Genomic DNA, 27,109 nt, shown 5'->3' with positions numbered 1-27,109 from the left:
CTGGTGGCCACAGGGATGTGCTACAATGCAAGGCATGAATAAGTCATAAGAACATAAGCCATGTTGGATCAGGCCAATGGCCCGTCTAATCCAACACCCTGTCACACAGTAACCAAAAAACCCCAAGTGCCATCAGGAGGTCTACCAGTGGGGCCAGGACACTATAAGCCCTCCCACTGTGCCCCACCACCACCAAGAATACGGAGCATCACTGCCCCAAACAGAGAGTTCCAACAATAAGCTGTGGCTAATAACCACTAATAGCTCAAATACTTTGGCCACCAAATGAGAAGGGAGCACTCACTGGAGAAGATCCTGATGCTGGGAATGACAGAAGGCCAAAGAAGAAGGGGACAGCAAAAGAGGAGATGGCTGGACAGCATTGCTGATGTAACAAACACGAATTTGAGCAGACTTCAGAGGATGGTGGAAGGCAGGAGGGCCTGGCGTGACTTGGTCCAGGGGGCCACAAAGAGTCGGACTCCACTGCGACTGAACAACAACAACAATAGCCGCTAATGGACCTCTGCTCCATATGTTTATCCGATAGCCACTGATGGACTTCTACTCCATGTTTATCATGAAGAGTTTTGCCTGCACAAAGTGCTTGGGGTTCCTCTATTATTGACTGATGCCCAGCATTTTTTTTCAAAAATCTTGCCAGCTCTCAGCAAATTATAATGATGAGAAAATGGGACTGAGCTGAGAGAGAGGCGAGACATTTCACCAGGTTCTTGCGGAGTATCACATGCATCAGCCTGAAAAGGGGGATTTTCCTTCCAAAGCACTCCTGGGCCAGGACCTCCACAATGAGAAGTGCTTGACTTAGTGTTGTATAACCACTGTGAATTGTTCCAAGACATTTCCCAAGAAGGGAGCAGGTTCCATGTGGGAGGGAAAGACTCAACACTGAAGGTGAGTTTGCTGCCAGTCTGTCCACTTGTCAGTAGCAAGTCTTAAGCGTGCCAGGACTTAGAGGATGGTTGGTTTGGGCTCCTCTTCCTTTCTTCCTTCCAGGGCAGGCTTTGTCCTCTGGTAATACCTCACCTGGAATATTGTGCTCAGTTTTGGGCACCACATTTTAAGAAGGATCTAGACAAGCTGGAACAGGTCCAGAGGAGGGCGACGAAGATGGTGAGGGGTCTGGAGACCAAGTCCTATGAGGAAAGGTTGAAGGAACTGGGGATGTTTAGCCTGGAGAAGAGGCAGCTGAAAGGTACTTGAAGGGCTGTCATATAGAGGATGGTGTGGAATTGTTTTCTGTGGCCCCCGAAGGTAGGACCAGAACCGATGGGTTGAAATTAAATCAAGAGTTTCCAGGTCAACATTAGGAAGAACTTCCTGACCGTTACAGTGATTCCTCAGTGGAACAGGCTTCCTTGGGAAGTGGTGGGCTCTCCTTCCCTGGAGGTTTTTAAACAGAGGCTAGATGGCCATCTGACAGCAATGAAGATCCTGTGAATTTAGGGGGAGGTGTCTGTGAGTTCCCTGCATTGTGCAGGGGGCTGGACTAGATGACCCTAGAGGTCCCTTCCAATTCTATGATTCTTGTGTGCTTCTGTTCCGCTTCATCAACAGCAAGGTGGAATTGTTTATTTACTTCATTTGTACCTTGCCCTTTCCCCAAACGGAGACCTAAAGCAGAAATGCCCTTCTTGCAAGCTATTTAATTATTTTACTGAGAAAATGTGTTGACTGCCTCTCCAGGAATTTATCCAGCCAGGTAAAATGAACAGTCAGCCACACAGCCATTTCAAAATCACCAACAGAAGGGAAAGAGTTTAATGGTATAAAATTATATAAAGCATATCAAAATGCAGTGTAAAGAAGTGGACACAATCTGTAAAAGACTGTAATACATCCAGACCTCGGATTCAGCAGGAGCTCACAGAGCACAGCTCCTGAACCTCCTGAGAATTCCACCTCCTCCTTCCCACCTTGTCCATTGAATAGTAGGTGTAGCTGCATAACAATTCCTGGATGAGCTCCACCACCTATTTTTCTACAAAACTACCCCAGAATATATCCTACGTAAACTTGGGACAAACTGTTAAAAGACTTGAGAGGGTGCCTTCAATGTCTACAAAGTAAGCAGCGGGCAGACTTCTAGTGTGTGTTTGTGGGGATGACATGGCCCTAACAAATTCCTATCTCTTGCTGCAGCCTGCTTCACCTTGTGGGGATTAGGGGTGTGCAGAGAGAAGGCCCTGAGCCAAAGGTGTTAGCTAGCAAGCAGGGTAATACTGAAGGAGACAATGCTTCAGACCCCCTGTCCCAAGACCTTTGGAACTTCAACATCAGCACTTTAAACAGTCTCTGGGAACAGAGAGGCAGACGCTGCCGATCTTTCAGCCCTTTCTCCAACCCTCCCTATGAGCCTGGCTGCTGAATCTTGAACCAAACTCAGACTTCTCAACTGTTTTGGGAGGCCAACTGGTGTTGCCTGAGAGTGGGTCACTGTAGCCCAATCCCATGCTCCAAGGAAAGCCCATGCCTAGTGCATTGGCAGAACCCAAGCAGAAGGGCCTGAGCTTCCAGGCTGAGGCCAGGATCCAGGAAGCCACAAGCCTTCACCATTCCTGGACAGTAGAGTGCCAGGGACCCAACAGATGGCAGCCGAAGTCCTGTGGAGGAAAACAAACAGAAAGAAACAGCAGATCTTTCCCCGTTATTTTGCAAACTCACCCAGGAGGTGAGGAGCCCTGCCAAGTTTCTCCTTCCAATTGCACCTCACCCCCTGCCCAGCATTCCTCTTTCAGTCCTATTTGATTGTTCTAGCTATGACTTCTGCTTGGCAATAGGCAGGAGGGCGAATGAGCTACAGGATTCTGACCTCTGAGTCTCAGAGCACCAGTGGCTCAAGAAGAAGAAGGCAATATGGGATTTATATTCGGCTCTCCACCCTGAATCAGAGTCTCAGAGCAGCTCACAATTGCCTTTATCTTCTTCCCCCACAACAAACACCCTGTGAGGTGGGTGGGGCTGAGAGGGCTCTCACAGCAGCTGCCCTTTCAAGGACAACTCCTGCAATAGCTCTGGCTGACCCAAGGGCATTCCAGCAGGTGCAAGTGGAGGAGTGGGGAATCAAACCTGGTTCTCCCAGATAAGAGAGCTCTGGCTGACCCAAGGCCATTCCAGCAGCTGCAAGTGGAGGAGTGGGGAATCAAACCTGGTTCTCCCAGATAAGAGAGCTCTGGCTTACCCAAGGCCATTCCAGCAGGTGCAAGTGGAGGAGTGGGGAATCCATCCCAGTTCTCCCAGATAAGAGAGCTCTGGCTGACCCAAGGCCATTCCAGCAGCTGCAAGTGGAGGAGTGGGGAATCAAACCCGGTTCTCCCAGATAAGAGAGCTCTGGCTGACCCAAGGCCATTCCAGCAGGTGCAAGTGGAGGAGTGGGGAATCAAACCCAGTTCTCCCAGAAAAGAGAGCTACGGCTGACCCAAGACCATTCCAGCACGTGCAAGTGGAGGAGTGGGGGATCAAACCCGGCTCTCCCAGATAAGAGTTCACGCACTTAACCACTACACCAAACTGGCTCTCACAGAAGCTGCCCTTTCAAGGACAATGTGTGGGCTAGGGCTGACCCAAGGCCATTCCAGCAGGTGCAAGGGGAGGAGTGGGAATCAAACCCGGTTGTCCCAGATAAGAGTCCACACACGTAACCACTATGGCTGACCCAAGACCATTCCAGCAGGTGCAAGGGGAGGAGTGGGGAATCAAACCCGGTTCTCCCAGATAAGAGTCCACACACTTAACCACTACACCAAACTGGCTCTCCTCGAGCAGAAACAGAGTCCTGGATGCCTGGAAGCCCCCAGACCCCCATCCTCTTTGGAGCCACTCTCCTCTCTAGGAAAGCCTCTGCCCCCTGCAGGTCTTTCCCAAACTGGAGTTGGCAACACTTCAAAAAGTCCAGCTTCCAATGGAGACATTTTCTCCAGAGGAACAGATCATAGTCATCTGAAGATCACAGAATCATGGAATCATAGAGTTGGAACTTGGAAGGGATCTCCAGGGTCACTAGTCCAACCCCCTGCACAATGTAGGAACTTCAGATACCTTTCCCACACATATACATCCATGGTGACCCCTGCCCCATGCCCAGAAGATAGCAAAAACCTCCAGGACTCCTTGTCAAACTGGCCTGGAGAAAAATTGCTGACTGACCCCAAAGTGGCAATCAGCATTTCCCTGGGCATGTAAAAAAGGACAAGAACGAAGCACTAATGCAACCCTAACTGCCCACCTCATGATTCACCAAATCAGCATTGCTGTCAGATGGCTGCCTAGCCTCTGTTTAAAAACCTCCAAGGAAGGAGAGCCCTGTTGATATAGACCAAAATCACATTGGCCTTTTTAGCTACCGCATCACACTGCTGACTCAGTGTACAATCCACTAAGACTCTTAGATCCTTTTCACACATACTATTGCCAAGACAAGTTTCCCCATCCAATAAAGATGCATTAGATTTTTCCTACCTAAATGAAGAACTTTATATTTATTTCTGTTAAAATTAATTTGATTGGTTTTAGCCCAGTTTTCCAACCTGTCAAGATGATCCTGTATCTGTCTCTGTTTTCTACTGTATTTGCTCCCCCTCCCGATTTAGTACCATCTGCAAATTTAATGTGCATTCCCTCTATTCCTTCATCCAAATCATTTATGAAGATGCTGAACAAAACAGGTGCCAGGACAGATCCTTGAAGCACTCCACAAGAGGATGAGGAACCATTCACAAGCACTCTTTGGGTGAGATCTGTCAACCAGCTACAGATCCACCTAACGGTAACAGGATCGAAGCCACATTTTACCAACTTGACAAGAACAGTATGTGGAACCTTACCAAAAGCCTTCCTGGAATTAAGATAAACTATGTCTGCAGCATTTCCCTGATCCAGCAAAGTAGTAGCTTCCTCAAAAAAGGAGATCAGGTCGATCTGATATGACTTGTTCTTGAGAAACTCATGCTGGCTCCTAGTAATCACAGCCATCTTTTCTAAATTATAGATCAATTATAACAGGGGAAAATCTCCAGGCATCACCTGAAGGCAATCATACCAAAGAAACAGCAGACAAGCATTTGGGAAACGGACACAGAACCAGGCTGAATTCTGGAGTTCTAGTCCTACTGCTGGACCTCCTGATGGCTCTGAGTTTTGACCACTGTGTGACACAGAACATTGGACCGGATGGGCCATCAGCCTGATCCAACATGGCTTTTCTTCTGTTCTATATTCTTATGAATTCTCATCTCCTTTTCTGCTTCCAGGGGAAAGGTTAGTGTCCAACTCTAAGCTGGTGAGATACAGTGGGTTACAAACAGGAGTCTCCATCCCCTTCCCAGTTTTATAGCCTGGGAACCCCACACAAATGTTCTGCCTGCAAAACATGCAATCAGATGTATGAAGCCTTCTATACATGAAAAGGTTTCTAATTAGCTGTGCAGAACTCCAAAAAGGCAAGGGCTGGTCTGAAGGGAGGGGGGACATATGCCCAAAACAGGTTCAGAGAACATATGACAAGAGTTTGCAAGAACACTGCTGGGAGGGGGAGCAATTAAGGTGGCAAGACACCTCCATCCCTTGATGCACCTGCTGTGAATTCCCACAGGGCTGAGGAATGGAACATTATTCCCTGCGAACCTGTGAACTGCTAAATAAATACTCTCTTTTCCACCTACCTCTTTTTTACTGGAAAGCTGCAAAAAATGGTATTTTTAATGAAACAAGAAACAAAAGATTTGCAGTTCCTAATTTTGTCTCATACACAAGACTGTTTAAAAATCTAAAGTCAGAATCATTGCCCACCCCAGGTGTACACACACACAGTCCCTCGAAATCACAAAGTTAGCCTTTTAGTCATAATAAAAATATTTGGAACTGTGCCTGCCTGCCTAAGAAGCCAGACTGTGGTATTCACATGTTCAAGATCACAAGCCCTTCGAAATGTTCAGACAAGAGAAGCCCAGAGTGCCTCCCACTCCAGAGCAGCCAGAAGAAAGATGCGCAGCTCTCCTGTTTTGTCACTAGGAGCTGTTGTTTTTTCTATGGCTTTAACATGCTAGAAGTCGCCTCGAAGCACAGAAATGTACTCTAAAGGATGTACTTCTTTGCTTGAGGAATGATTGGCTTGTGAAACTGGAGAATGTTATGATGGCCACAAGCTTGGCTTTTAAAGGGAGCGACAAATTAATAAGGGAGAATCATAGAGTTGGAAGGTACTTTCAGGGTCTAGTCCAGGGGTGACCAAACTGTGGCTCAAGAGCCACATGTGGCTCTTGCACACACATTGTGTGACTTTCAAAGCCCCCAGCACCCTGACAGTCAGCTTGGAGATTTAAAGTTGCTTTCTTTCCACCTCTCCCTCCCTCCATTTCCTTCCTTCTTGCCAGCTCTCAAGCATCTGACGTTAATGTCTTGTGGCTCTCAAACATCTGACATTTATTCTAACTCTTAAGCAAGTTTGGCCACCTGTGATCTAGTCCAACCTGTCGCACAATGCAGGAATTTCAAATACCTGGCCCCTCACATACACACATCCCCAGAGAGGCCCATCAGTGGCTTTTAGTCATGATGAACAAATGGACTCTCCAGGGCCAGATGCTGTTTACCCCTGGCTTCTAATACTGTGGGGGGGAGTAAAAATTCCCCACTCCTGCACATGCACCTAATAATGTGACTTTGAGCCAGTCACAAGTTCTTTCAGAATGGTTCTCTCAAAAGCAGTTCTCGAAAGAGATCTTTCAGCTCCACCTACCTCACAGGGTGTCTGTTGTGAGGAGTGGAAGGGAAAAGAGATTGTAAGCTGCTCTGAGACTCTGAGTGAAGGGTATGGTATAAATCCAACCTCCTCTTCTTCTCAACTTGTGAGGCCTTTCAGGGCCACAGCAGGCAATCTGGTGAGATTATGGACACCTCTGGCTTTGATTACAGACTGGATCTCTTGTGTTCTTCTATCCTGCAGTGTCCATGCCAACTAATATCTGTTGGGAATTATGTTGCAAGCATTTGATGAAGTGGGGCTCAAATATACAGAAGAAAGATTTTCCCACAAGATACTTGTTTCGTTTATCTTTGAAGCACCATGAGATAGTCCATTTTGTCTTGCTCTTCTGGGCTAAGGTAACTGCCCACTGGACTTCAAATTCAGATGCTCTGGATGGCAAACCACCTGCCCATCCCACCTGTAAGACGGGGGAATTGTTGACCTGGCTGCGCTACACAGGTGTTAATTACATGAAATACTCTTAAGTTGTAAGATGTACGCTTTTAAGCCAGAGGCATTGGGACTTCTGCCAGGAGCCAATCTTTAACAATGCCAGAACAAATCAGTAAGCCAAGACTGAGGATGCCTGATTCAGGGAAAGGGTTTTATTAATGATTATGGCCATTATTATTTAATGCAGGGATTTTTACAGAAGAAAGTCGAGTCAGCCCTGAGGCACAATGACCATTGGCAGGGGAACACTGTTGGTATTCTCCACGTCTTTTGCCCATAAAAGTAAACTTTATGGGGGCTTCAGGGCTAGAGCCCCTACCAGGATTTCAGGCTGCTAACCAATGCTCCTGCTGTGAAATAATATGTTTCTTGGTGAGGTTCACTGAGCCACTTGTGGGAAGGGCGGGATATAAATTCTAAATTAATTAATTAATGACCTATAGTGAACACCCTTGGCTCAGGCCTTGCAGACGGAGGGCCATGACTTGCTTTGCCAAGCCCACCCATCTCATGTTGGGTCCTCCTCTCAACTTTCCCTAGCAGACCTGCCTTTTCCACTGACTCCTGTCTTCTCATAACATATGATAGCCTCAGTCAACTCTTTTAGCCTCTAGGGAGAGAGAGGGCAGGCTTGGTTTGATCTAGAACCCCATTTATTTGTCTTCCTGGCTGTCTGTGGTATCTGTAAAACTCTCTCCAACACCACATGTGGGGTGACATGATAGAGCTTTACAAGATTATGCATGGGATGGAGAAAGTAGAGAAAGAAGTCCCTTTCTCCCTTTCTCATAATACAAGAACTCGTGGGCATTCCATGAAATTGCTGAGCAGTCGGGTTAGAACGGATAAAAGGAAGTACTTCTTCACTCAAAGGGTGATTAACATGTGGAATTCACTGCCACAGAAGGTGGTGGCGGCTACAAGCATAGCCAGCTTTAAGAGGGGATTGGATAAAAATATGGAGCAGAGGTCCATCAATGGCGCTGTGTGTGTTTGTGTATATATATATATATATATATATATTGGCCACTGTGATAGAGTGTTGGACTGGATGGGCCATTGCCCTGATCCAACATGGCTTCTCTTATGTTCTTATGTGATGCAGAGTGTTGAATTGGATGGGCCATTGGCCTGATCCAACATGGCTTCTCTTATGTTCTTATGTGACACAGAGGGTTGGACTGGAGGGGCCTTTGGCCTGATCCAACAGGGCTTCTCTTATGTTCTTATGTGACACAGAGGGTTGAATTGGATGGGCCATTGGCCTGATCCAACATGGCTTCTCTTATGTTCTTATGTTCACATGTCCAAGGAACCAACTTTCTTCCTGTCACCTTTCTTTGCTGTCCAACTGTCACGTCCATTCACGCTGTGGTATTTATTATCTTGATCTCCAAAGACACGTCCTTACGCTTAAGAATCTTTTCCGTCTCCTTCATGGCTGCCTTTCCCAGTCTCAGCCACCTTCTGATTTCTCGGTTGCTGCCTCCCTTTTGGTGATGATGGAGCCAAAGAACAGAAAAGCTTTATTCAGTCTTATAGATGAGCATTCATTTCTGTACAGCCAGTCCAGCTATGTGAAAAGGAAATCATTATTTGGAATTCTTGTAGGGAGATTAACAAGGTGGTGTCCGCCGTTGTGAGGGGAGCCAAACAATAGCCCTGACCTGCGTCCACTGCCCCTTACTGACCCGTGTTAGAAGCCAACAATGAACTTTTTAAAACCTCTGCCCTGTTCTTCCTCACAATTATAGCTAGTTTTCTGAGGTGAACATTTTGAGGGCCACGGCGACATAAAAAGGCGGGAAGGACTGGCGCATGCGCTCCGAGAGACGCCCGCAATCGGCGGGGGAGGAGGGAGAAGAGAACCAATGCTGCGCGCGCGCCGCGAGGCACGTGACCCAGCGAGCGCCTCCCCGCCACCGCCCACCGCGGGGCATGCGCAGTGCAGACGTGAGGGGCTGCGTCGCTCGAGGGGGCGGGGGCGGCCGAGCGGGTGGGCTGAAGGTCGCGGCGAGGCGGCGGAGCATGCGCGGAGGGCGGCCGCCGGCGCATGCGCAGAGCCGGAGAGCGCCTGAGGGGCGAAGGTTGGCGCTGATGGCGGCGGCCGGGTCCGGCTCGAGGAAGCCCGGCTCCCCGCGGGACTCGGAGTCGGAGGTGTGGGCCCGCCGCGTGAGGGAGCTCGTCGCCTCCGAGCCCGCCAACCGCCTGTGCTTCGAGTGCGGCCAGCGCGGCGTCACCTACGTCGACATCACCATCGGCAGCTTCGTCTGCACCGGCTGCTCGGGGGCGCTGTGAGTGGGCGGGGCCGGCGGGGGGCGGGGCCTGCGGGGGTCACGTGCACGGGCGCCGCGGTCGGAGCCGGAAGTGACCCCCCGGCCTTCTCCCGGGGATCCCGGGCGGGAGGAGCGGCACGAGGTCACCCCTGCGCAGGAGGAGCCCCTGGACCTTGGAATGAGGGAGCGGGAGGGGGCCTCTAGTCCGGCAGGGAACTCACAGGCCCCTCCCCCTAAATTCACAGGATCCTCATCACTGTCAGAGGGCCATCCAGCCTCTGTTTCAAAACCCCCAAGGAAGGAGAGCCCACCACCTCCCAAGGAGGAAGCCTGTTCCACTGAGGAACCGCTCTATCAGAATCATAGAATCCTAGAGTTGGAAGGGACCTCCAGGGTCATCTAGTTCAACCCCCTGCACCATGCAGGAAACTCACAAACCCCTCCCCCTAAATTCACAGGATCTGCATTGCTGTCAGATGGCCATCTAGCCTCTGTTTCAAAACCCCCAAGGAAGGAGAGCCCACCACCTCCCAAGGAGGAAGCCTGTTCCACTGAGGAACCGCTCTATCAGAATCATAGAATCCTAGAGTTGGAAGGGACCTCCAGGGTCATCTAGTTCAACCCCCTGCACAATGCAGGAAACTCACAAACCCCTCCCCCTAAATTCACAGGATCCTCATTGCTGTCAGATGGCCTTCTAGCCTCTGCTTAAAAACCTCCAAGGAAGGAGAGCCCACCACCTCCCAAGGAGGAAGCCTGTTCCACTGAGGAACCGCTCTAAACTCACAAACACCTCCCCCTAAATTCACAGGATCTTCATTGCTGTCAGATGGCCCTCTAGCCTCTGTTGAAAAACCTCCAAGGAAGGAGAGCCCACCACCTCCCAAGGAGGAAGCCTGTTCCACTGAGGAACCGCTCTAACGGTCATCTAGTCCAACCTCCACATTGCAGGGAACCCACAGATGCCTCCCCCTAAATTCACAGGATCTTAGAATCCTAGAGTTGGAAGGTACCTCCAGGGTCATCTAGTCCAGCCCCCTGTGCGATGCAGGGAACTCACAAACACCTCCCCCTAAATTCACAGGATCTTAGAATCCTAGAGTTGGAAGGTACCTCCAGGGTCATCTAGTCCAGCCCCCTGCACGATGCAGGGAACTCACAGACACCTTCCCTTCAATTCACAGGATCTTAGATTCAGAGAGTTGGAAGGGACCTCCAGGGTCATCTAGTCCAGCCCCCTGCATGATGCAGGGAACTCACGGACACCTCCCCCTAAATTCACAGGATCTTAGAATCCTAGAGTTGGAAGGGACCTCTAGGGTCATCTAGTCCAGCCTCCTGCACAGTGCAGGTACTTCACAGACACCTCCCCCTAAATTCACAGGATCTTAGAATCCTAAAGTTGGAAGGGACCTCCAGGGTCATCTAGTCCAGCTCCCTGCACGATGCAGGGAACTCACAGACACCTCCCCCTAAATTCACAGGATCTTAGAATCAGAGAGTTGGAAGGGACCTCCAGGGACATCTAGTCCAACCGCCTGCACGATGCAGGGAACTCACAGACACCTCCCCCTAAATTCACAGGCTCTTAGAATCAGAGTTGGAAGGGACCTCCAGGGTCATCTAGTCCAGCCCCCTGCACGATGCAGGCAACTCTCTGACACCTCCCCCTTAATTCACAGGCTCTTAGAATCCTAGAGTTGGAAGGGACTTCCAGGGTCATCTAGTCCAGCCCCCTGCACGATGCAGGCAACTCACTGACACCTCCCCCTTAATTCACAGGATCTTAGAATCTAGGGTCATCTAGGGACTCATGAGGCAGGATCCTGGACTAAATGGACCATTGTTCTGATCCAGCAGGGCTCTTCTTATGTTCTCTGGCCAGTCCCAACTGCTGCATTTACACCCCGGTCCTATCTTGACTGCAGAAAGCCACGTAGAGAAGAACTCACACATGCCAAGCCCTGGGAGGTGGAGAACAACAGCTAGGAGCAGAGCCCCATTGCGGGGGACTGAGCAAGCCTACAGCACCTACCAAAAAGACTAGAATACAGACAGCTCTGCTTCTAGTCCTGGGTGCAGTCTGTGTGTTCTCCCTGCAGATGTTTTTGGTTTTCTGCAGGTTAAGTGAAATGCTTTCCTTCAAAATGTAACACGAGCCCTGGCTCTCAGGCATGAGGATATAGGGGAGGGGCTGTATTCTGAGGTTACCCCTGTCTGTCCAAGAGTTGAAGGGTTGTATGCTGATGTCATAATGATATTGTTTACTCAAACAAGCCTTTGAACAAAATTTGAGTCCAGTGGAACCTTCAAAAGGTTATACTCAGAATTAAACTTGGCTGTTGGTCTTAAATGTGCCACTGCACTCAAACTTCAATCTATAAGGCCTGTTTGAGTAAAGGGTATCAACATGGCATCATCAGCATATAGCTGTATTCCCATGGGCTTGTCCCCTGCTTTGCCTGGGACAAAATGAGTTCCTGACAAAAATTCCATCATGCCTGCGTAGGGGTGCCAGACAGGTAGGCTGTGGATGACACCCAGAATCTCTTTGCAGGGCTTGGACAGTGCTCAGCAGATAACCCCGCTTGTGCCCCCTCTGTGACCCAAGGGGGTCCTTGCACCTCCCTCTGGTGCTTGCACGCCCTCGTGAAGAAGAGCTGCAAGTGTGACTCACACCGAGACTCCCCCCCCCAAGCCGCCTGGGCCCCCAAGTGGGTCATTCACATGAGGCCTGCAGCTGCACGAATGGCTTTCTGAATATTTCATGCAAGGGCTCTGAATAATTTACAGCTGCAGGCCAAGAACTTGTATGTCAGCAGTTCTGTGTAGCAGAAAGTGAGGGCATCGCTCAGCCAGCAGAAGCCTGCGAGGGGGACTGGGGGTGCTCCTTCTGGGTCAGTCCTCTCTCCCTCCCTCCCTCCTGCAGGAGGCTCCCTTGGAACAGGTGGTTGCTTGAACTGGACTAGAAAGCAGGAGTTCTGGTTTTGTTTCTTTTGGGGCTGCTGAGACTTTGCACTCTATCAGTTGTTCCTTTTTCTCATCCCCCCCCCCCCCCCAGCCGTGGCCTGAATCCCCCTCACCGAGTCAAATCTATCTCCATGACAACCTTCACGGAGAGCGAGGTGCAGTTCCTCCAGTCCCGTGGGAACCAGGTGAGTTGGAGGCTGGCGTCTGACCCTGGGCTTTGGCTGGGAAGTGGAGCCAGAGAGAGGGAAGGGTTTAGAGGGAGGTGGTCCGCTCTGATTCCATCTCTGCCCCTGCCAGGCATGCCAAAGGATCTGGCTGGGCTCTTTTGACTCGCGGACCTCTCTGCTTCCGGATTCCCAGGACCCTCAGAAGTTGAAGGAGTTTCTGCAGGAGAAATATGAGAAAAAGCGATGGTGAGGCAAGGGAGAAGCGGGTCTGGGGAAGGCCCCTCTCACTGCAATGAGCTCTTATTTCTGCCCCGGAAGATTAACTGGTGCACAGAGTGTTGCATGTCGGAGTCATTGGTTTCTCTTTCCTAACTTGTTCTTGTGCCAAAATGTTCACAAGGATTTGCGAAAGGCATAGTCAAATAGAACAAGGCTTACGGGGAAGAGGGGAGGAAAGGTGGCTCTGGGAGGCCATGCTGGGTGACTGATCCTCCCTTCTGGCTTTGTCTGCAGGTATGTCACACCGGAGCAAGGCAAAAGCTTAACTTCTCTGGCTACCCAGAGCTCCACCACAGAGGTCAAGACACTGCTGGGGGACTCGGGGCCAGTGGCTACAGCGGTGAAGGCTGCCCAGGTTGGAACTGCTGCACATAACTCTTGAATGGAGAGATGAGTAGGATCTTCCTGCTGCAACGGTCCTCCAGTCCAGTTTATGTCAGCTGTGAACAAGTGAAGGGGGGGGGGGTTGCGTGTGGCCAGGAGATGCATTGCCTTCAAGGCCCCTTCCTGAGCCTGTTAGCCTTTTGGCCCACTGGGGTCATCCCCTCCCCTCCCCTCCCCGTTGCGGAGTCCTGAGTTCTTTGCATGGTGCCCACTGCCTGCCTCACCCTGGGGCTGCCTCTCTGATGGGGGATATTTATTTATTTACATGGTTGATCGCCTGCCTGTCTCACGTGGACTGAAGGCAGATTCCACAGAGTGAGTCAGCACAATCAACAATACAGGACATTCAGGGACTAACGCCTTAGGAGAGTAGAAGTTTGGAACCACCAGAAAGAAACAGAAGCATCCCATGAGTAACTTTTTAGTAACGTGGCTTCATCCCGCTTCTGCTCTTATGGCCTCTTGCTGTGCTTGCCAGTGCTCCTCCCCCCTCGCCTGATAATGAAGGCTCCCCGGGTGCAGGTCCAGAGAGGAGGCCAAGTCACTTGCAGCAGCTTGCCACACCCCTGGTGTGGATGTGGAGATGAGCTCCAGGTCCCTGGCAAGAGAGCAGCTGGCCTCTTCCGAGAGGGGCAGGAGATGGTGAACTTTGGCCTCGCTGTTCTCTCAGCTGGCACAAAAACCACGCATGGCCATCCCTTCATTGGGATCCTTACTTCTGTGCTGGGGCTGCCTGTTTGCTGATCTGAACGTGCTCTTAAGGCAGTTTCCTTTTAGGCGGCGGCCCGGACGCCTGCCAGGGTCTGTCCCCCAGTGTGGGTGGGGAGGGGAAGAAGGCTAACTGGTGGGGAGGGGATTTGTGGCCTTCGGGTTGATGAGCTTTTGTCTTCCAGTCTGTGGACAAGTCCCAGCTGCAAGGCCCTCAGCCAGCCAAGAAAGCCAGCATGGACCTTCTGGCCGACATTGGGGGCGACCCCTTTGCTGCCCCTCAGTCTGGACCGGCCTTTACCGCCTTCCCTGCCTTTGGTGGTGAGTGAAATCCTGCCGTGTGGGAGAGTGTGTGCGTGCGAACTCAGGCTGAAGAAGTGAGGTCTTGTGTGGCAATCGCATTCTTCCCTAAGCGGCATTCCTGGGAGAATGTTGTTCTCAGCTAGAGAGACCTTCCACAGCTGGAGGGGAGATGGGGTCTTGTGCCACCTCAGTGGTAGAGCATCTGCTTGGGAAGCAGAAGGTCCCAGGTTCAATCCCCAGCATCTCCAACTCAAAAGGGTCCAGGCAAGTAGGCGTGAAAATCCTCAGCTTGAGACCCCGGAGAGCTGCTGCCAGTCTGAGTAGACAGGACTGACTTTGATGGACTGAGGGGGGTCTGACTCAGTAGAAGGCAGCTTCAGATGTCGCAGCTCTGCCTTCCCCTGTTGCTCTCCCAGGTCAGGTGCCAGCCCACGCCACTTTCACCAGTTTTGATGCCTTTGGGGGAAATCCCGCAGTGTCTGCCTTTGGGGACCCGTTGCCCTCCAGTCCGAGCCCTTTCCAGAGCCAGCCAATCGCAGCAGGTAATGCTTCGGCTGCTTGCAGGTGGTGGGCAGCTTGGGCGCCTTTGGACAGGGGACTGGCCCTCTGGGGTGGGAAAAACCAGGATTCCTTAATGGCGGGGGCGGGGGAGAGGCAGGCTTGGAGATTGTGTGTGGGGAACCCATGAAGACTGAGTCCTTGGACTTCTTGCCTTCTAGGTCAGGATTGCTTTGTTCTCAGTACAGGGCGGTGGCGGACATTCCCCTTCCTCCATCCCTTTTGGTCCAGAAGCGACCTAGCCTTCCAGGCATCCCGCTTCATCGTGCTCTTCCTCCCTGTTCCAGGTGGCACCCACATGGGCGGATTCCCCGCTTCGCCAGCCAGCCAGCCAGGAGTGAGCATTCCAGAAATGGGTGGGGCTTTCAGAGTGGGCGGAGTCCCAAGCAGGTATTGTGTTTCCTCTCGGTAAGGGTCTGTCTCAGCAGATTGCCCCCCTGTGCTGCAGGCGGATGGTCTTGTCCGAGTCCCTCAGAGTCAGCTGTCCCATGGGGGCTTTTTTGCAGGAGCTCAGATCTTTGCCTATCCAGATGGCAGAGGCTGGCTGGCCGGCCTCTGTGGTGTAGTCGGGGGGGGGGGGGTTTGGATGAGGGGCCTCAGGACCCCCCTGCACCCTGATGGGAGAGAGCCAAGGGAGTGGCTGCCGCTCTTTGTGCTGAGCCCATCTCTTCTTTTGCCAGTGTCTTTGGTGCCCTGAGCCAGTCACCGCTTTTGCCTCCGCCCAGCCCAGCCGCTGCCTATGGGGGTAAGTTCTTCCGTATCTTTCCCCCAAAGGGGCAGCTGGCCTGCTTGCCCCCTCTGCTACCGCTCTCTTTTCACTTGCAGCATGCACCAACCCTTTTGCGACATCTGCTATTTCCCAGCCCACGCTGCCTTCGACGAACCCTTTCCAAACCAACGGCTTGGCCCCAGGTAAGCCTCCTCCAGCCTTTTCTTCATCTTCCTGTCCCAGGGGGTTATGGGAGAAGGGGGGGGAGAAGGACGACGAGGCAGGAGGTTTGGGGTTGCCTGTTTCCCAGAGAGATGGCCCCCCTCCGCCTCCCCTCCACCTGCAACCCCCAATGACCCTCGTGGATCCAGGTAAGTCTTGATTTAAATGCAAGGCAAAAGCTTTCTCCTGCAAAAGTTTGCATAGATGCAGCTGATGTGCTTGGAGAGCAACACCGTGTAAGTGAGACGCTGTTCATGAGCCGCCTCCCATAGAGGCCCCAGCCCAGCCATAGTTTAAACCAGGCCTAAAACTGCACTGTTTGAAAATACAAAGGTATTTGGTTGTTTAAAAGGTTTAAAGATTGAGTTTTGTTGTGTTTAAATTTATCCCAGAAGTTTGTGCTTCTTTTTGTATGGTTGGAATGGTGCAAATATTTTGAACATAAGAGAAGCCATGTTGGATCAGGCCAATGGCCCATTCAGTCCAACACTCTGTGTCGCATAAGAGAAGCCATGTTGGATGAGGCCAGTGGCCCATCCATTCCATCACTCTGTGTCACATAAGAACATAAGAGAAGCCCTGTTGGATCAGGCCAGCGGCCCATCCAGTCCATCACTCTGTGTCACATAAGAACATAAGAGAAGCCATGTTGGATCAGGCCAAAGGCCCATCCAGTCCTACACTCTGTGTCACATAAGAACAGAAGAGAAGCCCTGTTGGTTCAGGCCAGTGGCCCATCCAGCCCAACACTCTGTGTCACATAAGAACATAAGAGAAGCCATGTTGGATCAGGCCAATGGCCCCTCCAGTCCAACACTCCGTGTCACATAAGAACATAAGAAAAGCCCTGTTGGATCAGGCCAAAGGCCCCTCCAGTCCAACACTCTGTGTCACATAAGAACAGAAGAGAAGCCCTGTTGGATCAGGCCAGTGGCCCCTCCAGTCCAACACTCTGTGTCACATAAGAACATAAGAGAAGCCATGTTGGATCAGGCCAATGGCCCATCCTGTCCAACACTCTGTCTCACATAAGAACAGAAGAGAAGCCATGTTGGATCAGGCCAGTGGCCCCTCCAGTCCAACACTCTGTGTCACATAAGAACATAAGAGAAGCCATGTTGGATCAGGCCAGTGGCCCCTCCAGTCCAACACTCTGTGTCACATAAGAACATAAGAGAAGCCCTGTTGGATCAGGCCAATGGCCCATCCTGTCCAACACTCTGTCTCGCATAAGAACAGAAGAGAAGCCATGTTGGATCAGGCCAGTGGCCCATCCAGTCCAACACTCTGTGTCACAGAAGAACATAAGAGAAGCCCTGTTGGATCAGGCCAATGGCCCATCCTGTCCAACACTCTGTCTCGCATAAGAACAGAAGAGAAGCCATGTTGGATCAGGCCAGTGGCCCATCCAGTCCAACACTCTGTGTCACAGAAGAACATAAGAGAAGCCATGTTGGATCAGGCCAATGGCCCATCCTGTCCAACACTCTGTGTCACATAAGAACAGAAGAGAAGCCATGTTGGATCAGGCCAGTGGCCCATCCAGTCCAACACTCTGTGTCACAGAAGAACATAAGAGAAGCCATGTTGGATCAGGCCAATGGCCCATCCTGTCCAACACTCTGTGTCACATAAGAACAGAAGAGAAGCCATGTTGGATCAGGCCAGTGGCCCCTCCAGTCTAACTCTTTCACACAGTAGCCAATATATGTGTGTGTGTGTGTATATATATGTGGCTAATAGCCACTGATGGACCTCTGCTCCATATTTTTATCCAATCTCCTCTTGAAGCTGGCTGTGCTTGTAGCCGCCCCCACCTCCTTTTGGCGCGCTGCTCACATTCTGTTTGTTCAGACAATGCCCTTGAGCCCCTGGCTCATCTCTGTATAAATCAACCCACTTGGACAACACAGACCGTCTTGGCAGTGGGAGGTTGTTCCCCTTGTTACTTGAAAGACCCCGCAAATGCTCTTCGTGGTGGCCGTGGGGATGATGGCTTCCTTCACTGGGAGGAGGAGCACGGGAGGTTGAGGAAATGTTTTCTGTTGTCTCTGTTTACCCTCTTCTCTTCCTTACTTCTTGAATTCATGGGATATCTTGTTACCCTGCTGGTTAAGTCTTCATGCTCCTAGTTAGATTACTAGCCGGTATTTGCGATTTTTGCATGGTTGCCCAGGGCCTGTTTCTGTGTTCTCTTTCGTCCACCTCTTCAGAAGCCCCCAGCAGAGAGGTGGAACAGAATCCCACCCGAGAAACCACCAAACAGTTGCCTGCTCATTGGCTGGGTGGTGTGTCAGTCAGTGCCTCTCATGGGGATGCGGCTATGCCTCAAATGCCCAAGAGGTGCCCATTGACAGGAAGCTGGAGCTTAGAGGATGGGAGTGTGGTTCTTGTTGTAGTTTAATTGGGCCTGAATAAACCTTAAACATCCTGTGACAAAGAATGTAGGAAGTGGGTTCCCCAGCTCTGGTTCTGGTAAAATGGCAGCTGCGCAGGTGAGGCCAGTGGCCTCATGGAAGAGTCTGAGCTGCCACTGGCCCACCGAGTGACTTCTTGCAGTATTCCGAACATGGAGCAGGGTGTTGGGCACAGCTGGGAGCGGAGACTCTTGACTGGCTGTGGGTTTCCTGTGAGGTCCTTCCCTCTGGCTCTCTTCTTGCAGGCACCTTTGTGGTGGGCTCCCCCGGCGGCTTCTCTGCCTCCCCCCTCTCTGGCCTCTTCGCTTCACCCTTGCAGCAGCAGCAGCAGCAGTTCCACCCACAGGCACTGGTGGGGCACCAGCATAACGGGGGTGAGTAGCCCTTGTGAAGATGCGGGAAGCAGATTAGGGGGCCTGGTCCCTCCCTCCCGCCTTCCTTCCCTCGCCTTTCTTGTCTCCTGCATGTTCCACATCAGCAGTTGAGGCTCCTCTCCTCGTCTGCAAAATGGGCAGGGCTTCCAGGGGGCTGTCTGAGGAGTCCCACCATGAAGCTCTGGGACTGGAGGGTGTGTGGCTCAGGCTGGCAGCTGCTCTCCTGGGTCTACTTGCCTGGACCCTTTTTAGTTGGAGATGCCGGGGATTGAACCTGGGACCTTCTGCTTCCCGAGCAGATGCTCTACCGCTGAGCCACTGTCCCTCCCCTGACCAGCAGTGGCTCTCCAGGGTCTCAAGCTGAGGTTTTTCATGCCTATTTGCCTGGACCCTATTTTAGTTGGAGATGCCGGGGATTGAGCCTGGGACCTTCTGCTTACCAAGCAGATGCTCTACCACTGAACCACCATCTCTCCCTTAGCTCAGTCTTAACAAGATGTCCAGGATAGGAGCTTTGGAGAGTCCAGGCTCCCTCAGTCATAGGGGAGATGAAGGGGGAGGGGTAGCTTGGAGGCCAGAGGGGACGGGTGCGCCAGGTGGACCAGATGGCTAATTCCTCATGAGGCCCACAGTTCCAGATGGGCCAAGCCAGGAAGGCCAGTCTGACTCTGCACCAGGACTTCCTTTGGAGACGTCTCCAGATCCTCTGAGGGAGAAAAGGAGAAGGGGAGGGACATGGGTGACTTTTCCTCCCCGCTCTGAAGCTGGCCTTCTGTTGCTTGGCTTCTCCCCTTGCTTTAGGGTCCCCCTTTGGTGGATTTCCTATAACCAAAGTTGGACAACCAGTGGGCATTTCAACCAACCCGTTTGTGGTAAGGAGCCCTCTTTCCTTCCCCTCTGGTGGGGGAGAGGGGTTGGGGGAGGTGTGTGTGTGTGTGTGTGGTGAGGAGGAGAGGGGTGGTCCCATTTGAATCACTGACAGATACAGCTAGGAGCTATCAGCATATTGATGGGAACCCAGCCCAAAACAATGCACCAGCTGGCCAAGAGGGCATTGGGGAGAGGATTGCTCCTTGCAGGACGCCATACACCATGGTAGGTTTTGCAGCATCCAGAATCCCAGGAGAGTTGGCTGAATTTGTCCACTGTTGGGCCTAAAGACAGCCAAGGGGCCTCCAGTTCCTAAACTCCCAAAGGTTGGCGAGCAGGTCCTGGCAGAGCGACAAGATTTTATCTGCAAAGAAGCTTGCAAAGGCCTCACACCTGATTTCTGAATCTCATAACATTTTGGACTCTCTCTGATGGAAGTTAATGACAATGATCCTAAGAAATGGTGCTGGGCAAGAGCTAGCGGATGCGATGGAGGCTGCCTAAAAGTCCTTTTCCGTGGTCTTCCCCACCATCTCATAAACGTCCCAGAAGACGTTCTTGCAGCTTCATTGCAGGGTCGCCGCCAGACTTGCTCTTGTCGTCTTAGCTCCAGTTTCATCCTCCTAAGCTCCGTGGCATATTTCGGACCGGGCAAAGAGGACCTTGGGGAGCAGCCTCGCCAGTGGCTTCAGAGAGACGGAGATTCCAGTCCTCTGCCAGCTCATCTAACGGGTCACCGGGGGGAGGGGTGGAGGGATAGAATCCTGAAGCACATTCTGGAACCCAAAGGAGTCCACTAGTCTCTGTGAGGGAGCATAAATCGGCTGTGGCCGATGCAGGAAGGGGCTTGGGTGGGCAAAATGGCACCTCGTCAAGTGGTGAACAGATCCAGGTTTTTATCCCCATCCTGAAGATCAAGGCAGCATGTGGCCTGATGGATACGCGAGACTTGATACAATCTGGTGCTGTGGAAGACACCAGAGCCCTCCTCTGCAAAGAGGAGGGGTCATCCGGCTGAAGTCCCCCAGAAGACTCAGCCCAGGGAGGGGCACTCCACACCGCCAGCAGACTGGGCGGGGTGTCTGCTGCTGTCCTTGGTGACCAGTATACCTGCCCTACAGCCAACCTCTTTGCATTCCGGGCAACAGAATCAATACCAGAGATCTTTGGGGCAGGGGGTGCCCTGAAGGAGAAAGCTATGCCCCCATCCCACCCAAGGTGAAAAATGATCTGAGAACTCCCCTTCATCCATCCTGTGTATTCCAAGCTGCTTAGAGAGCTCATTGGGTGTGACTGTCCAGGGACTTAATTGGCACAGGGGTGTCCTGGCCGCCCACCGCTCACCAGCCTTTCTGTCTCTCCCTCACAGACACCGATGACCACAGCGCCACCCGTCCCCTTCGCTCTGGGGAAGCAGCCGCCCACCAATCCTTTCTTATAGCACCGGCGGCAGCAGATGCTGGAGGAGACGCTGCCCCCCCCCCCCAACCTTTGCCTCTGTATATAGGAGCACGGCCTGCCAGGTGGCCCTTCAGCCAGTCGGCCTGTCTGTTGCTGTCTCTGCCTGGGAGGGGGGGGGGGGCTGTGAAGTGCTTTAACTACTGGCTGCTGAAGAGCGGGCCTGGCTCAAAGCAATGCATGGTGGGGCTCTCAATGGAAGCTAGGGGCTTGCTGGAAATCCAGCAGCAGTGCATGCTAGGAGAAAGATGGCAGGGAGGGAAGTGACAGGCTCAAGCAAGCACCTTAAGAACGGCTGGAGAGGCTCTCCCTTCCCCCTGCAGTGCATGCTGGGACATGATGCCAAAGTTGAGGCTATTGCTGCCGTGCATGCTGGGAAAAGGGAACTCTCTTTGGAGTCTGAGTCTGCTCCAATCTCAAGAGCTTCCTCTTCAGCCGCCCCCCTGCCAGTCTCTTAGCAGCCGTTGCTGTTGGCGCTGGTGGATTGCCAAGGGCCAAGGTTCACTCTTCTGTTTGGCCTCTAGCAGGATCCCTTTGCTTTTCTGCTTTCCGGTTCTCCTGCTGCGAGAATTCCACTGTGTGGGTTTTTAGCCAGAGGGAGGCTTCCAAGTTCCGTGGATGGAGTGAGAATAAGCCACAGCACCAGCCTTTCATCAAACCCCCCCCCCCCTCATTTCTCTCAGTAATTGCACAAATGGTTAGTGGCTCGGGCAGTTGCGGGCTTGCAAGAGTCTCTGCAGCACCCCTGCATGGATGCCATGGAGGGAAGGAGGGGCAATAATATCTGAGGGAGCTGCCTGGGGTCTCGTGTCTGTAGGGCTCGCTGCCCCAGCAAGCACCCCCTTGAGCTGCCCCCGGCCTCCACTGAGGGCTGTGTTCTGTGCTGCCCCCAGGGACCTGGGCTGGACTGGCATGTGCTTGCTGCTGAGCAAAACTCACAAGTGTGTGAAGCTGGAGACTGCAGCTGCCCCCCCACCTGCCTTGTCCTGCTTAATTCCCCCCCCCCCACCGGCCAGGTGGCCTAAAGCAGACCCTGCCCTCCCTCCCCATTCCAGAAAAGGGACCCTCTGGAAACCTCCGAGCCTGCTTGAACGGGGAGAAGAGGGCCCCTTGCCCCAGCTGCCCACCCCAACCCGAAATGCCACTCTGCCTTTGCCGCCTGCAGTGTTCCGTGTTTCCCAGCTCACCAGAACCGCCCCTCAGGGGCCTCTTCCACGCAGCCTCTTGGATCCAGTTGTCAGAAGCCGAGGTAAAGGCACTCAGCAGCCGGCCTGGGATTTCACAAAAGCTGAGCAAACTGCACTTTGGCTAACTGAATTCCCATCTGGCTGGGAGCAGCACGGATTTGTGCGGCAGAAGTGGGGGCAAAGGTCCTATTAAATGTTGGAGGGGTTTTGCACAGGAAAACATTTTAAGAAAACTGGGGGGGGGGGGTTAGGGGGGGAATTGCTTTAATTTGCTGCTCCCCTCCTGTCCCCCCCCTTTGTGGCTTCTGACACAATCCCAGGGCTCTCCTCAAAGGTCCCTCCCCTTCCCAGCCTGCCATCTCTGCTGGGGCTTGCTTTTGTAACCTCTGGTCTCCCTGAGAAGAGTGGAGCCATGTTCCCTGAATCAAGACTGGAATTTATATTTTCAAAAAGAAAAGTGTGGACTATGTTTTTAAAGATATATATGTATATCTCTATACTCACAAATTATATATATAGATATAGTATTCACGGGCACACAAAGTTGTTGCACTGGAAATGTCTGGAAAGATGGATATGAAAATCTCTCTTTAAAAATCTCTCCCCACTCTTTCTGTGTCTGTCACGTCTGCTTCTGTGTGCTCATGTCGCAGAGCCAGGAGGTTGCCGCAAGGGGGGGCGGAAGACTGGCAACACCCTTTGGTTTAGTAATCACCCTGCTGTTTGCACCCAAAGCACTGTGTGGTGGGGGGGGGGTGCCTGGCTCCATGCTCCTGTCTAAAAGGAGTCAGATTAAGTTTTTCCTGAACCTCCTCCAAAGACTGGGGTGTGAAGGGCACAGTCTCCTCCAATGGACTGCCTGTGGAAGGGTTATCTGCCTCTGTGTCCAGAAAGCAAGGCTCACCGTGACGTGGCAGAAGGCGTGGCTGCCGTGCTTGCAGAGGATATGGGGTGCCCCTGTGTGCTTCTCTTGGGTTAGATCAAAGCAGAGAGCCCTCCTCCCAATTTGCAGGCCTAAATTCCATCTCAGCCAGCCCCCTTTCTCAGAGCCCTTTCCTGCGCTCAGGGGGGCCCGTCTCTTCAGGCTAGCACTTTGTTGCCTCCTCAGAGACCTCCTGGAGTTTCCTCGAATCCTTCTGGAGGTACAACTTGTTTCCAAACCTGTCAGGCACCTGTAAGACCAGCAATTTTTAATTCTGGGTAGAAGCTTCCGAGTGCATGCTTGTACCCAGAATAAAACTCAGCTGGTTTTAAAGGTGCCACCAGGCAGAAACTTTGACTCACCTGGACATTTCCAGACTACAGATACCAGTTTCCACTGAAGGAAAGTGCAGACTCTGGTAAACAGAGTCTGGGAGAAAATGAAGTGCTGGAGTGGTATCATCTCCACTAAACTCCCCTTCCCCAGGCAACTCCCCCACCCTCTCCCCCAAAAAACCTTCCGGAAATTTCTCAAGGTAGAGTGGGCAGGTCTAACCCCCTGAGCCCTGGTTTGAAGGCCTCTCCTTGGCTCCTCCTGCCCAGACATAACTACTCCAGGCAGGCCTTGGGCCTGCCCTCCTTGTGCTGAGTGGAGGGAAGGGAAAGGACTTGGGCGCCTGCCTGGGCTCCCTGGCTGTGGCAAGAGCCTGGGACGCCGGCCTCCGTTCTCTCTGCAAGGGCGACGCGCATTCACACGTGTTTGGCCGGCTGTGCCAGGGAGTCACTGCCTCCTCCAGCCCCCCACGCCACCAGGATGCAGGAGCACCCAACCGGTGTGACCTTGTTTGTCGGGAGGTGCAGTATTCCTCCCCCCCCCCCCCCGCTTAAATCTCAGACCCAGGCGTGGGAGGGAGGGGGGTAAGACTATATTGCGAAGGAAGCACATCGTCCAGGAGGCTCAGTTGCTGCTGCCGCCACTGCCAAGCTGCAAGGGGGAGGCGGACAAGGCTAGCCCAGCCAGGATCCCGGAGACATGTCCCGTAAAGGAGCTCCTGCAAGGAAGAGACGTGTGCATCAGCTCCCGCCTGCAATGGCCTGCCCTCCCGCCCCTGACAAAGGGCTATGGGGAGGCGGGCTGGGGTTTTGCCCTGGAAACTGAAGCGTTCCTCTGAGCACACCCAGACTGCCTCCCCGCTTGGCCGCTTCCCCGAAAGGGCTGGAGCTGGCCAACCTCCCTCCCTCCTGCTGGGCCTACCTGGGGTGGACGAGGGCGAGCAGTAGGCATTCCAGAATGCACAGCCACCTGGTCGTCAAGGCGACGCCGCTGGCCAACACGGCCACCGGCAAGGGCTCCACCTGCCGGCCCATGGCTTCCAGCGAGAAGAGGACCCCTGCGTGGCACCAGAGGGAGGGAGGGCTAGCAGCCGGAGGCCCCAGGCGTCCCTGGCCGGGCAGTGAGCCCCGGGGATTTGGGGGCTGCAGCCTGGGCCCCTGTGTGAGCCCATTGCCGCCATGCATGGAGGGGGCGGGGAGGAAGCGCACCTGAGAATCCCACGGCGCAGTGTTCCCAGTACCACGGGTGCCCGGTGGCCACGGCCAGGAAAGCGTTGAGGGCCAGGTGGAGCAGCCCCCCCAGCAGGGCCAGGAGGAGCAGCACAGCGCCCGTCCGCAGGCTGCCCACCTCCTGCTCCATGCCCCTGCCCAGCCAGAAGAGGGTGGCCATGTTCATCAGCAGGTGGCACAGGCTCAGGTGGTGGAAAGGAGCCAGGAGCAGCCGGTGCCACTGGCCCTGCTCCCACACCGTCTGCACGCTCAGGCAGGAGCCGCCGGGAGACCGGATGGGGTGCCAGAAGAGGGCCACGTTCAGGGCCACCAGGCCCAGAGTGGCCCAGGGCACCATGGGGGCAGCCTGCCCCAGCAGGAGGAAGGCCTCTCTGTGACCTCAGGGCTGATGCCAGCAGCTCTCACCTGACCCCCCTGCCCCCCCCCCCAGAGCAGAACTGCTCCCTGCCACTGCCAGAGCAAGGGGCCTGGGCTGCAGTTCCTTTCCTGCAAAATCTCTTGAGTGATCAGAGGGCCAGTCCCGGGAGAATGAATGCAAGAGAGCCATGGCCAGCAGGGGCGTGTGGAGGAGGGGGGAATCAAACCTGTTCTCCAGATGAGAGTCTGTCTGCAGCTGTAGCAAAGAGCCAGAGGCCAGCAGCACCTGAAAGACTCACGAGATGTGTGGCAGGATGGGCCTTTGTGACTCACTGCTCACTATTCAGAAGAAGACGACTGCAGATTTATACATATGAACATATGAAGCTGCCTTATACCGAATCAGACCTCCTGCATCCATCAAAGTCAGTATTGTCTTCTCAGACTGGCAGCGGCTCTTTCTCCAGGGTCTCAAGCTGAGGTTTTTCACACCTACTTGCCTGGACGCTTTTTAGTTGGAGATGCCGGGGATTGAACCTGGGACCTTCTGCTTCCCATGCAGATGCTCTACCACTGAGCCACCGTCCCTCCCCACCCTTCTCTCTGAATCAGAGACTCAGACCAGCTTACAATCTCCTATATCTTCTCCCCCCACAACAGGCACCCTGTGAAGTGGGTGGGGCTGAGAGGGCTCTCACAGCAGCTGCCCTTTCAAGGACAGAGTCTCAGAGCAGCCTACAATCTCCTTTCCCTTCCTCCCCCACAACAGGCACCCTGTGAGGTGGGTGGGGCTGAGAGGGCTCTCCCAGAAGTTGCCCTTTCAAGGACAGAGTCTCAGAGCAGCCTACAATATCCTTTCCCTTCCTTCCTCACAACAGACACCCTGTGAGGTGGGTGGGGCTGAGAGGGCTCTCACAGCAGCTGCCCTTTCAAGGACAGTCTCAGAGCAGCCTACAATCTCCTTTATCTTCCTCTCCCACAACAGACACCCTGTGAGGTGGGTGGGGCTTAGAGAGCTCTCCCAGAAGTTGCCCTTTCAAGGACAACTCTGCCAGAGCTATGGCTGACCCAAGGCCATGCCAGCAGGTGCAAGTGGAGGAGTGGGGAATCAACCCCAGTTCTCCCAGAGTCCGTGCACTTAGCCACGACACCAAACTGGCTCTCCCCCACCCCTTCCTGGTACAATACTCTAACCCCTGTGCCACACCGGCTGCCTGCCAGTGAGGTGCTCTGTCACTGAACCCCAAGTCGAGGGAGGCAGCCATAGCTAGGTCACACCAGAACCTGCAGGTTGGAATTAAACCAGAAGAGTTTCCACCTCAATGTTAGGAAGACCTGCCTGACGGTGAGAGCGGTTCCTCAGTGGAACAGGCTTCCTCGGGAGGTGGTGGGCTCTCCTTCTTTGGAGGTTTTTAAACAGGCTCAATGGCCACCTGACAGCAATGAAGATCCTGTGAATTTAGGGGGAGGATTTTTCTGCATGGTGCAGGGGGTTGGCTAGATGACCATTAGAGCGGTTCCTCAGTGGAAGAGGCTTCCTCCTCGGGAGGTGGGGGGCTCTCCTTCCTTGGAGGTTTTTAAACAGAGGCTAGGTGGCCCTCTAATTCACAGGATCCTCTGACAGCAATGAATTAGGCAGATGATGAGAAAGAGGACAGGAAGGGTTGCACCAGTGCTCAGTTCTTGTGGCCCCTTCTTCCACGCCCAGGGAAATGCTGATTGCCACTTTGGGGTCCGGCAGCAGTTTTTCCCCAGGCCAGTTTGGCTTCAAATCCTGAAGGGGTTTTGTATTTTGGGGGGGGGGGGGTGCCACTATGTGATCATGGAAGGGTCACTGGGTATGTGGGGGGGGGGGGTGTTTGTGAGTTTCTTGCATTGTGCAGGGGGTTGATGACCCTGGAGGTCCCTTTCAATTCTATGATTTTATGAATGTGGCCCCATAACTCAGGGGGTCCAGAGAGGAGGAATATCCCACCCCACCTCACTGATCTATCCAATCCCCACCGAGCGGAGGCTGTAAAGGTTCCCTGCCTGCTCTCCACTGGATGGGGCTGCAATTTGAGAAGCCTCCCTGGGGATCGGAGAGGGACCCTGCCTTCATGCCGCCCCTTCCTTGTGCTGTGATCACAACAGTGGGGCGCCTGGCTGGGCCACGTGCGGGTGTCCG

General features: G+C 53.1%; 2 protein-coding genes across 2 annotated transcripts; one reads left to right on the top strand and one right to left on the bottom strand.

Annotated features, from left to right (window-relative positions):
- The first annotated feature begins 9,236 nt into the window (after nt 1-9,236).
- AGFG2 (ArfGAP with FG repeats 2) lies at nt 9,237-22,711 on the top strand. Its single transcript, XM_060256187.1, has 12 exons — nt 9,237-9,513; nt 12,557-12,650; nt 12,763-12,878; nt 13,146-13,266; nt 14,189-14,324; nt 14,723-14,848; nt 15,152-15,254; nt 15,545-15,609; nt 15,690-15,776; nt 18,458-18,586; nt 19,388-19,458; nt 20,826-22,711. Exons 1-12 carry the CDS (start codon nt 9,248-9,250, stop codon nt 20,895-20,897), a joined length of 1,386 nt encoding a protein of 461 aa, XP_060112170.1. The 5' UTR covers nt 9,237-9,247; the 3' UTR covers nt 20,898-22,711.
- Nucleotides 22,712-23,980: 1,269 nt separating this feature from the next.
- LOC132584574 (rhomboid-related protein 4-like) lies at nt 23,981-24,945 on the bottom strand. The gene is made up of 3 exons (XM_060256477.1): nt 24,565-24,945; nt 24,278-24,413; nt 23,981-24,074 (listed from the first exon to the last, which is right to left on the bottom strand). The coding sequence occupies exons 1-3, from the start codon at nt 24,920-24,922 to the stop codon at nt 23,981-23,983; spliced, it is 588 nt and encodes a 195-aa protein (XP_060112460.1). The 5' UTR covers nt 24,923-24,945.
- Between the last annotated feature and the right edge of the window lie 2,164 nt (nt 24,946-27,109).

This window comes from Heteronotia binoei, chromosome 15, assembly GCF_032191835.1.
Source record: "Heteronotia binoei isolate CCM8104 ecotype False Entrance Well chromosome 15, APGP_CSIRO_Hbin_v1, whole genome shotgun sequence".
Taxonomy (NCBI): Eukaryota; Metazoa; Chordata; class Lepidosauria; order Squamata; family Gekkonidae; genus Heteronotia; species Heteronotia binoei.
Note: the sequence above shows the minus strand (reverse complement) of the source record. Positions and strands in the feature narration are given on the sequence as shown.